The 11,897-nt window shown below is 43.8% G+C and overlaps 1 protein-coding gene across 1 annotated transcript in view; it reads left to right on the top strand.

The window, feature by feature from the left end:
- Positions 1-4,333: 4,333 nt before the first annotated feature.
- The window catches only part of camkk2 (calcium/calmodulin-dependent protein kinase kinase 2), a gene marked incomplete at both ends in the record, with an annotated part of 13,029 nt that continues 5,465 nt past the window's right edge, over positions 4,334-11,897 (top strand). The window contains 10 exons of the mRNA XM_080847108.1: positions 4,334-4,957; positions 5,682-5,729; positions 6,626-6,679; positions 7,385-7,436; positions 7,774-7,907; positions 8,761-8,797; positions 9,030-9,051; positions 9,244-9,332; positions 9,793-9,992; positions 10,227-10,280. Coding sequence (XP_080703234.1) covers positions 4,334-4,957; positions 5,682-5,729; positions 6,626-6,679; positions 7,385-7,436; positions 7,774-7,907; positions 8,761-8,797; positions 9,030-9,051; positions 9,244-9,332; positions 9,793-9,992; positions 10,227-10,280 — 1,314 coding nt within the window. The remainder of the gene's footprint in view (positions 4,958-5,681; positions 5,730-6,625; positions 6,680-7,384; positions 7,437-7,773; positions 7,908-8,760; positions 8,798-9,029; positions 9,052-9,243; positions 9,333-9,792; positions 9,993-10,226; positions 10,281-11,897) is intronic.

The raw sequence follows: 11,897 nt of genomic DNA, 5'->3' as shown, positions 1-11,897 counted from the left end.
ACCTCCAGGTTGTCACAAATGTGTTAGTTCCAAGCAAGTAGTTTTAAGATAACACTGTTTCATTTGACAACACATACATCGTTGCATATGAAACGATGAAACCTTGAGATATCTTCCCAGTCCGTAGGCTACCATCCGCTGGTACAAGAGGCTGTGTCACGCCGAGCAGGATTGGTTCGCCTGTGTGATGAACTCAGCCTATCAAAGCAGCGCTGCTTCTCCAATTCTCCCTGTAGGGACATCTACAAGGCATAAGGTACCCTGCGAAGTGGAACGGTAGATACGCGCTGCTTTCACGGGCACACGGGTATGACAAGGTAACATTATTGAGTTATTAATATGAATGATCACAATAATATTAAATTGCAACCTTATTTGGCGTCTGATTGTTTTCGTAGTGCCTCACAATGTGGCTTATAAAGCGTAAACATATTAGTCGTGCTATATCAGATCAGAATATAGGCTGTATAGCCTACGCGTTCGACATGTGAAACAGTAACATTAGCTGGGTACATGTTTAAAATGTGTTAGTTTTGCTCCTGATCTAATTGTTCCAGATAACCTCCTACGTATTAATATTAACACTAAACTCATTTGCAACAATAGCGAGTTGCCGAGTCTAATGTGCGGAAATGGGGGTGACTTATCTTGGCTATTCCAGCGCAAGACAGCAACATTGCCTTCGTACAACACAACAAGCAGCTGATGCAACCCAGTCTGCTGGGGAATATTGTCGGTGGTGCCAAGGATTGGTTGCATCTCTGATGTGCTGTGCTGGGAGCTAACCTTTGGATGTGTGATTTCAGATAGTGTATTAGAGGCCCTTAGGTGACGTTTAGTAGTATGCTGTTACAGAATGAATGTAATCGCATTGGCTTTGGAAACATGAGGTCGCATTAACATAGCCTTGGTTCCCATCAAATCGAAAGTACTGAACTATTTAACAGAAACCGATTGTTTTGATGTTCAAAACCTTAACTGTACGACACTGTTGATGTGTCCGTTGGGTCCTAGGGTCCCATGTGTTTTCCTGACTTGGCGATAGTAACATAAACGGGTCATCGACAGTATCTCCTCATGTTAGGGTTCGTCTGGGTACCATCTAAAATGGTGTCTTCAACGTTGATGCATTCCCGTTCCCAGCTTTAACGTTCAAGCCCTTCTCAAATTCATCGTTGAATGAATATCTTCCTTGGTACTATTTTAAGCATCTACAATTCTTTGTACTCACGATTAGTAAAGCTTTGTGATTTAAATTCTTCTTTTTCTTGTGTATGATACAGTCATAAGAAACTTCCTACCATGACTGAGAACACGCGAGTAAGCACTGTTGCCAAAGATTAGCAACATTTGTAACGTTGCTGTTTTTTCACGTTTGATATTTTACGATAAATTGAGGTAAACGCCTGACGGACTAAATTAATCCCCTATGAATATGGCTATTCTGTACATTTACACATTTACACCCCCCCCCCCCCCCCCCCCCCCCCCCCCCCAATTGACTTGTAGGGCACATGTGTGTCCCATGTTGTCATGCAGCAGCAGCATCTGACGCAGATTTACAAGCCTGTGCATGCCTAATTGAATGCAAATGTTTAGAAGATTCCTGTGCTCCAGATGGTGTCGTTGCCTGCTTTTATGCATGTATTATGCCCACTCCTCTTAGACCCCCACCCTGCCTATCTGACTGAACTAGGGAAAAGGCTTAGTCACGTGCTTAGTGCGTACTGTATATGCTAAACCGCTGGCATCTGGAGCAAAGCAGCATCTGTTTGTTTTCTGGGGCAAGATTGCAAGCCTGGTGGGCAGGCCACCAGTACTTAATTAGAGGTCATCATCATTGTCATCATGGCTAAAGGCCTAGTTCAGGGCTTTATGCCCACCCAAGCACTTGTATACAAACACTCCCACACATACTCCTAGATCAGTACTGAACATTGTTTACTGTCATTTGCAAGGCTTCTGTATTTCCAACTTTGCAATCTAACTTGGAGCGATTTATTTTTTTCCTCTTTCTTGGCATAATATCTGTGGGTGTGTTAGGGGGAGTGTGTTTACGTTGGCTAAGTGTGGAATGATCTTGTGCTGGGATTATTCGGTCATGTTTTGTGCATTCAAACTGAAATAGTCATGGACTGTGCCACGCCATCCATCAAAGATCAAACTAGGTCAGGCAGAGAAAGCAACTGCACTCGGATTAAAATAGCTCACTTGGGAAGCTACAGTGCTTGGCTACGTCTTGTCCAGCATCTTATACATCCCACCAAATCCTTAGTCTTATTTATCATGGCCACCATACTTGAGAGAGAGAGAGAGAGAGAGAGAGAGAGAGAGAGAGAGAGAGAGAGAGAGATATTGCAGACAGGACAGCAGGCAGTGTGGGTTGTTGTCCATAGAGGATTGTTTTTGTTGTGAGAAGGAGGGAGAGATAGAGCAAGAAAGAGCTGGGTTGGAGAGAATAACTGGCCACACTGAAAGAATTCACAGTAAAGACCTACAGTTTCTCATCTCTAGGTCGCTGTTTTTTGGTCTTGTTTTAGAGTCAGCTCAGGGATGCCAAATCCAGGAGCCTGTAAATAAAGTTTACACTTCAATGAGTATCCTGGAGATCAGTGATGACTCGTATATCAGACATAGCAGGAAGGCTCTCTCATATGTTTATTGTGTCTTCGTAGTCTTTACTTTATTGAAGACAAACCCACTATGTTTGAAGTACATCCCCTGTCAGTTTTAAATATTATTAACCAGGTAAATTACACTTGAATATTTATGTGTAGGAAAAGCTTGTTTGATGTTGATATAAATATGAAGTCTCAAATGTTAGCAATTTGCTTCTCTGTCTCTCTTTCGTTCTCTCTCTCTATATATATCTTTTCAATTAGGATTCAATTCAATAAACCAGACCACATTGCTGGTGAGATCAGTAGGTTGTCCACATAATTACCACCCGGGCAGATATCTTTTGTCCTGACCTTGTTGAGAGCTCTGTGCCTGTGGGTCAATATCAGAGGAAGCCAAAAAAAGTCTCAGTTACCCATGTTTTCATTTGACTCTTCCTTGTTCCGTCTCCTCACTCTTGCTGCCTCTGCTCTCTGCCCCTCCACGGATGCCGTGGACACACTGCAAACCAGCCTGGAGGGCTGGACCTCAGCCTAAACTTGGCTACAGTGTCAGGGCTGTTTGTCCCCTTCATTTGAGACACAGCCATGGCTGGCTTTAAGGACATGGGTCGTTTCATTCAGTGACACTCTAGATTTTCTTTTTGTCTTACATAAGTTGTTGGTGGTTTGTGTGTTTTAGTTGGCGTGTGTGGGAGAGGGTAAGGGCTCTCTGTGGGATCATGAGAACAGCCAGATTTGGTTCAAACGGGTCAAGTTGTGAGGACTGTCAATGGGGTTACTCCGCTGGGGGTGGGGGGGGTGGGGGGGCCTGACACACAGGCGACACACATCTCTGTGTGGGAGGCTTGATGAGAGAGAGAGAGAGAGAGAGAGAGAGAGAGAGAGAGAGAGAGAGAGAGAAATGTCAAGAAATGCAAAGCCAGAGTGATGGAAAAGGACAACTGAGACGGTGGGATATAATGAAAGAAGAGACTCCCAGATAGAGACAGGAGATGAGAACGGATAAAAAAACAGAGATTGGTTTAAAAGGATACAGGATGACGGAGAGAGAGAGAGAGAGAAAGATGAAGAGAAAGAGAGGACAGCTTTGGTGAGGAGGAGAGCTGAAATGAGGCCAAGGTTGGAAGGGAAGGGAGAGGGAGGGCCTATTCCATCTCTCCTTCCTGGTGGCTTGTGGAGTGATGAATGTGTCTGTTCTTCCAACAAGGTCTTTATTTTTCTGTATCTCTCAGGGCCCACACAGCTCCCACACACAGTCTTCTCCCTAAACATACCGAAAATACAGCCAGCCCACAGCCACCGCAGTGAAGCTCAAAGCAAGGTGAAAAGCCTGATTGAGATTCATGTGAAGATTAGTTTGCTCTCTGTAGGCGTGAACTCATTTCAAATGTGCCTCTGTGTATGTGTGTGATGTAACAGTGAATGTTTGTGAGAGTTGCGTTTATTCTGCCTCCTTTCATGCACCAGCTGTGGGTGAGCCTGCCAGATTGTTGAGATGTTTTTGTCTTGCAGTTCTTTTTTTTTGTCTGTTTGTATGTCTGCCGACTCTTCATTCCTTCCATCAATTCTTTCTTTCTTTCTTTCTTACACACTCTCTGTCTCTCTGTCTCTCTGTCTCTCTCTCTCTCTCTCTCTCTCTCTCTTTTCTCCAGTTTGGCCCGGTGAGGTCCTGATGGAGGGGCAGCCTCAGGTTTTTTTTTTGGAAGGACGCCATGTTTCCCTGTGTCTCCTCCTGGCCCTCTTCTGATTCGCCAGCCGCCAGCGGTGGCAACCATGCCCCACCTCCCTTGGCGTCGCCGAGCCCTCCTCACGCATCATCTGCGCCCGTGCAGCCCGCCCTGCAGCAGCCCCTGCCCGACCTATTGTGCAGCTGCTCTGTAGCGCCCCCCTCCCACCACCAGCCGTCTGTCCACATGGAGTCTCTCATCGTGGTGACCGAGTACGAGCCCAGTGGCCCCGAGGACAGGATGGGGGTGGACGATGAGGACGAGCCGGAGGACATGGACAGCTCCGAGACGCCCGATCCCCCTGCGTCGTCAGCGGTGGTGCCGATCCGCATGGCCTCGTGCGACCTCCTGTCCCACGCAGTGGGCCGCCCAGAGGCGCTCTTCCCTGAGCCGCAGGAGACGCGCGGACGGCTGCACCTGTCGGACAGGAAGCTGTCACTGCAGGAGCGCTCGCAGACTCTACATTCACCGTGCGGCTCGCCCGGCCTTAACGGCCGCTACATCTACCCGTCGCTGCCCTACTCGCCCATCACGTCGCCACACTCGTCCCCGCGCCTGCCGCGCCGGCCTACCGTCGAGTCCCACCGGGTCTCCATCACCGACCTGCAGGTAAAGCACAGGGTCTACTGATCCCACATTAATTCACATGGCATCTTTTCACATGGCACGGGAAGGAAACTAAAGGGACAAAGGATACACAAAAGAGGTGACATTTAGGCGGTAGCACATCCCAACACAGAGCTGTATAGTTGGCTTATCACCTCATGTTGTCAGTGTTACAATATCACCTTTGAGTAGGACTATAGCACTTTGAAACAGCGCTTTTTGAGCTAAAGTGTACCATTTAAATATACACTGTAGTTCATGAAAACAAATGAAATGAATCAAGCAAAAACATTTCATGTAAACACATAGCACATGCACACATGTATTACATATCCGTTGAGGCTGTTGAAGAATTTCAGATTGATACTGAAAAATGTCATTGTTCCCCATTCTTTATCATGGAGGCTGCTAACTGAGAGAGAATGAGCCAGAGGTGAGACTGCAGTTAGGACCTCTTTGTGATAGAGACCCAAGATGAAGGAAGAGTGTGTAGATCCACTCCCTGGTAGAATATAGTTAGATCATTACATTACACAACCCGCCTCTTTACGTAATTGGCCATGTTTCTTTATGGAGGTCTGCATAGTAGAACCCTTTAATAGATGATAGCTCTCTATTTGTTCTACATCTATGTTTATGCATATTTTACATTCTGTAGAGATTTAGAAGTTTTAGCTTATTTATTTATTTATTTTTTTGCCCTCACACTTGTGTTGCCCTTCCACAGGACTGTGTTCAGCTCAACCAGTACAAGCTGAAGGATGAGATTGGAAAGGTACCATAACCGCAACAAACTCCTGTATGAATTAAACAGAAACTGCAGAGTGACATCTGAAAGCTTCAAGAAAAGTTAACTTTGTCCTCGCTCTCCCTTCAGAGCCACCCCCCCCCCCCCCCCTCCCCAAACGAGCCACCTGTGTGTTTTTAGAGCAAGCCAAGGCGAATAGAGACCAGATCAAATGAGATGAGACTTAATGAGGAGTTTAGCAAAAAATAGCCTTTCTCTGGCGTGTGACTGGGAGTGCTGAGGGTGAGGAGGGGGTTGGAGTGGGACAGTGGGACACGGAGCTCGGGAGATTCCTGCTCCTTCTCCGCCTCTCCACACTGAGCCTGTGGGCTGGAGCCCCTGCTGCACCTCCAATCTGTTCTCCCAGCTGCCACTGCTGTGTGTGTGTGTGTGTGTGTGTGTGTGTGTGTGTGTGTGTGTGTGTGTGTGTGTGTGTGTGTGTGTGTGTGTGTGTGTGTGTGTATGTGTGATGAAGCCAGTCATTTCAAAGGGCTATGAAATGTATGAAGATCGAGTATTTTCCCTGTCCTCAGAAATATTATAATTAGAATGCTAATAATACAAGAAATACAGAGGTGTTTGTATGTGTGTGTGTGTGTTTGAGTGTGTGTGTGTGTGTGTGTGTGTGTGTGTGTGTGTGTGTGTGTGCGTGTGCGAGTGCGAGTGCGAGTGCGAGTGCGAGTGTGCGTGTGAGTGAGTGAGTGAGTGAGTGAGTGAGTGAGTGAGTGAGTGAGTGTGTGTGTGTGTGTGTGTGTGTGTGTGTGTGTGTGTGTGTGTGTGTGTGTGTGTGTGTGTGTGTGTGTATGTGAGCATTACAGAAGAATTGCCAAACAGCTGCCAGATCTCTTTCCTGACTCGTTTCATGTCTTTGTTTCTGGAACAAGGGTTCCTACGGAGTTGTCAAGCTGGCGTATAATGAAGACGACAACACCTACTACGTGAGTGCCAATTCCCCCTGCCTGCCTGCCTGCCTCTCCCTCTTCTCTCTCTGACTGCCATTTTACCTGGCTAGGCCTTACCGCATGTAATAGCACAATCACCAGCTAATATCCATCATCTGTACCATCACCTCAACTTCTCCAAGTGATCACCCAGATGAACCACTGGTGTGTGCATGAAAAGCACTGAAGATGCTTCTGTAGGGGATTTCTTGTAGTGCTTTCTTGGTCACAGAGTTGAAACATTTACATGACTGGGAACATTTCTGAGATGGGAAGGTAGTTCACAGAGATGAAGGCATCATATGAACGATCACACAAAGACATGGATTGGTTGGTACAAGGGAAGAATCCATTCTTTCTGCCAGCACACTTCTCACATAATCTATAAACTAATAGAGGCATACTGCTTGAAAACTAATCTTCTCAATTCAGTGTTGAATTAATTCATTTTGTTATTGAATTCATTTGTCCATTTACAGTTTTACAGTTGATGTGAATTGCTGGGCAATGCAAGAGAAATTGTCACAAATTGTTTTACTTGGTCTGCTGGCTTTTGGGTAAATTAAGACTTTGAAAGGCTTTGCATGTCTTTGCACTCTTCGTGACATTGGATTTCTCTGCCCCCCACCCCCCCCCCCCCCCCCTTTCTATGTCTCTTTGTTTTTAATCCATTCCCTTCTTCTTGCTCTCTGTCTTCTACAGGCGATGAAAGTCCTATCCAAAAAGCGGTTGATGAGACAGGCTGGTTTCCCACGTAAGTGTGTCTGAAAGCAGATGGAGGGCCAGCAGGGTGTGTGTGTGTGCGTGTGTGTGTTTGTGAGTGTGTGTGTGTGTGTGTGTGTGTGTGTATGAGTGCTTTACTCAGTGAGTGCAAGCAGAATAACCAAAACTCATCCTCTCTCCCTATTTTTTTGTCTCAGAACTTCTATCCATTTAACTCCCTCATCTGTTTCCCTCGTCTCTGTCTCTCTCACCTCTGCTTCTCCCTCCATCTCTCTCCCCTTGCCCTATTTTACTCTAAACCACCTCCCACCACTTTCTCCAGCGCCTTCTTCCCTCTCTAATGGATTCTCCCCTCTCACCCCTGTCAGGTCGCCCACCCCCACGTGGTGCCAAAGGGCCCCCTGAAGCCCCCCCCCAACCCAAGGGGCCCCTGGAGAGGGTCTACCAGGAGATTGCCATTTTAAAGAAGCTGGACCACCCCAATGTGGTTAAACTGGTCGAGGTGTGGCTAATTTTTACATGTGGAATATACTATACTACTTCTATAGTGTACTACTACTGTACTATACTAATATAGTATACTTCTACTATACTACACAACTTTTATAGTATACTAGTACTATACCATACAACTTCTATAGTATACTACTACTATACTACTTCTATAGTATACTACTACTATACTACTTCTATAGTATATTATTACTATACTATACTACTTCTATAGTATATTATTACTATACTAGTTCTATAGTTTATTATTACTATACTATACTACTTCTATAGTATACTACTACTATACTACTTCTATAGTATACTACTACTATACTACTTCTATAGTATATTATTACTATACTATACTACTTCTATAGTATATTATTACTATACTAGTTCTATAGTTTATTATTACTATACTATACTACTTCTATAGTGTACTACTACTGTACTATACTAATATAGTATACTTCTACTATACTACACAACTTTTATAGTATACTAGTACTATACCATACAACTTCTATAGTATACTACTACTATACTACTTCTATAGTATACTACTACTATACTACTTCTATAGTATACTACTACTATACAACTTCTATAGTATACTACTACTATACTACTTCTATAGTATATTATTACTATACTATACTACTTCTTTAGTATAATACTTCTTTATTAAGTGGTAGTGTGGCAGAACACTGAGAGAGACCAAGAAAGGGAGCAATGATTGGGAGAGACAGTAAGGAGGTGGTGAGGGAAGGGGAGGGTCAGGCATTATCAGCTTGTTATGACTCCTATAGTGCACATAGCTTATATGTTCTTCTGAGATTTCTTCTTATTTGTGTGCAAAGGTATTGGATGACCCCAGTGAAGATCATCTATACATGGGTAAGAATTGCAACACAGACATACATACATACATACATAGTACATACATACATACATACAGACATACATACATACATACATACATACATAAAAACATTCATACACACACACAATCATCTGTAGGCTGAAACTGTTTAATATCAGATCATGTCTCAGCAAATCATCTCATAACACTATGGAAAAAATAAAATGTACATGATTAAACTCATTTTATTATGTGTTCTGTTGACAGTGTTTGAACTGGTTAAACAAGGGTGAGTTTAACTTTTCACTCAGTTCTGTACATTGAGCTATACCCACATCTGTGTACATTGTCTTATTGTGAATATATTTCCCTCTAATGTATGTGTGTGTGTGTGTGCCTGTGCGTGTGCGTGTGCGTGTGCGTGTGCGTGTGTGCGTGTGCGTGTGTGCGTGTGCGTGCGTGTGTGTGTGTGTGGGTACAGTGCCGTGATGGAGGTGCCTGCAGATAAGCCCTTCACTGAGGACCAGGCGCGTTTCTACTTCCAGGACCTGCTGAGAGGGATTGAGTACTGTGAGTAGAGCTCCACTCCACCTGTGCTTACCACCTGTTTTCATTTCCTCTGTGCAATTGTTCAGCACTTTCTCTCTCCCTCTCTTTCACTTTCACTCTTAACTGCCGTTTCCCTCCTGCATTCAGCGGCTGCAGTGTAGCACATTAAGTGCTCTTCATGTTTGGTTTCCTATTTTTTGTCAAAGGCCATTCACCCGGCTTTAACACCAGGAAGAGCTCTCACATTATAATCTCCATCCCCTTCATGTTCCATGGATTTTAGTTATGAAATGTATACATGCATATAGCCTCCTTTATTCATTGTCTATTGACAGGTGACTATCAAAATGTAAGGTTCACGTGGGTAAAGTAAGGTTATTTTAGCTGTATTTGATCATTTGAATACATACATATATAAAATCACGACTGAAGCGATGGCTGCATATTGTTGAATTCACTCTTCATTTATCGTTGTCCTTAGTGCATTACCAAAAAATCATCCATCGCGACATCAAACCCTCCAACCTGCTGGTGGGCGAGGATGGTCACGTGAAGATCGCAGACTTCGGCGTGAGCAATCAGTTTGAGGGGACGGACGCGCTGCTGACCAGCACTGTGGGAACGCCGGCTTTCCTTGCTCCCGAGACACTCTCCGAGACCCGCAAGAACTTCTCCGGAAAGGTGGGCACAGTTTCCCACTCGATGAACTCCTATGGCATGTGTCTCTTCAAGATGTTTTCTGTGAGGTTGTTGGTAGTGTTTGTTAAGCCAAGTCTTTCTGAAAATGATCAGTAACATAATTCTAGACTTTTGTGGTCAGGGATTATTGTGTCCTTATGTTTAGCTGCAAATAGAGTGCGGAGATGATATTGATCCCTGTTGTTTGTTTTTTTGTTTGTTTGATTGTTTCCCCAGGCTTTGGATGTGTGGGCCATGGCGGTCACTCTGTACTGCTTTGCATTTGGCGTGGTAAGACTCTATTTTGTCTAATTTAGCGTGGTAAGACTCTATTAGGTCTCCATTGTGCTTGGAATGCAAACACATGAAGCATAAATGTACACACGCACTTACAGATAGAATATACATACATACATTACACACACACATATAAACATTTGCATTGAATTAAAAAGGAATGTGGTTCTGAATGTCATCACCTTGCTTGCTATATTTATGTCGTTCCTCACATTTCTGCAGTAAATCGTGCCTTCATGAAGGCTATAATATTCAGTATTTCTTTAAACTAATTTAGAGAGCTATTGATTCAACTCTGTGTTTATTTTGGAGGCTGCAGTTGTATATTGTATATTGAATTGTACTGATAAATGTTTCTATTATTTTGACTACTATTTTGGCTAAATAATAGAAACACCTTTGTATTTAACTCATAACAGTTTAACAGCATCCCAACTACATCCTTCAAAATGATCATACAGTTGAATCACCACCTCTCTTGAACTGTTTCAACATAAATTGGACATTATGATCATGAAGGGGGATTTGTTGATGGACAGTAAAATCAGACTGCATTCGTTTTTGCTAGGTGTACCTATTAACTGTAAGTTGCCAGTGTATACTAGAATCTATGATTCAATACTCAGGACATCATATGAGGCAGCATAGCATAGTCTTGTTGAAAGACATGCACCATGGTCACTCTATGCCCCCCACCCTACACACACACTCACACAAGATTTACACACGCCTTCAGTTTGACAGCACTAAATACTGTCAGCACTGACAGCACTCGTTGGGGTTCAACTGCAGAAGTATTTTTATCTTTAGTTTAATCAATACAGTGTAATGATTCAGTTTGTGTTGTTTTTGTTTTTGAGAGAGGAACAGGATAAGGACTGTAGTGTGACAGCATGTGTGATATAAGAGGATTTTTTTTTTTTATCAGATTTTTTTTGTCTCTTTTTCAATTGCTAAGCAACACATCAGTTGTTAAATTCTAAACACACTGGTGAAACCAGCTCAAACGGACCACATGGAAACCGTACGGATCAAACAATCTTTTACAGTCCATGTGTCCTGCCATCTGCCACAAATATAGGGCCTGATTTACTAACAGGATTGCGCCCATTTCTGGCGTAAAATAGCGGTCGTAAACATAAAATGGTATTTACTAAGGGGGCGCATTTGAGTAGAGTCGCATATTAACGCTTTGAGGGTGTGTACCTGCCAACAGGTGGGATGGCACGGAGACGTGGGTGGTAACGTAGGCGTGAAGCGCACTTTAATTGGAGGAGTGCGCCTAATGATGTATTGCGTGGTATTCACTAAACTGCCTGGCTAGCGCACGTCTCTGATTTGCGCGCTAATTCTCCGCCTCATAAAAGCACGTCTTAACCAGGAAGCGCATTTCAATTGAGTCTGAAAACGTTGATATGGCAGCAGTGATAAGAGCAAGGCGAAGAAAGAAGACAGAGACAGCGCACAGAAATAATTTTTTCAACTCGTATAACACATTTTCAGTTAAGCGAACAACAAATCATTAGACGGTACAGGTTAACCAGCCACGCAATAACTGAACCAGATCAGCGACGACATCGAATCCTCCAACCGGAGATCACATTCCATTCA

The sequence above is a fragment of the Sprattus sprattus genome, assembly GCF_963457725.1.
Source record: "Sprattus sprattus genome assembly, chromosome: 11".
Taxonomy (NCBI): Eukaryota; Metazoa; Chordata; class Actinopteri; order Clupeiformes; family Clupeidae; genus Sprattus; species Sprattus sprattus.
This window is presented reverse-complemented; position numbering and strand designations above follow the sequence as displayed.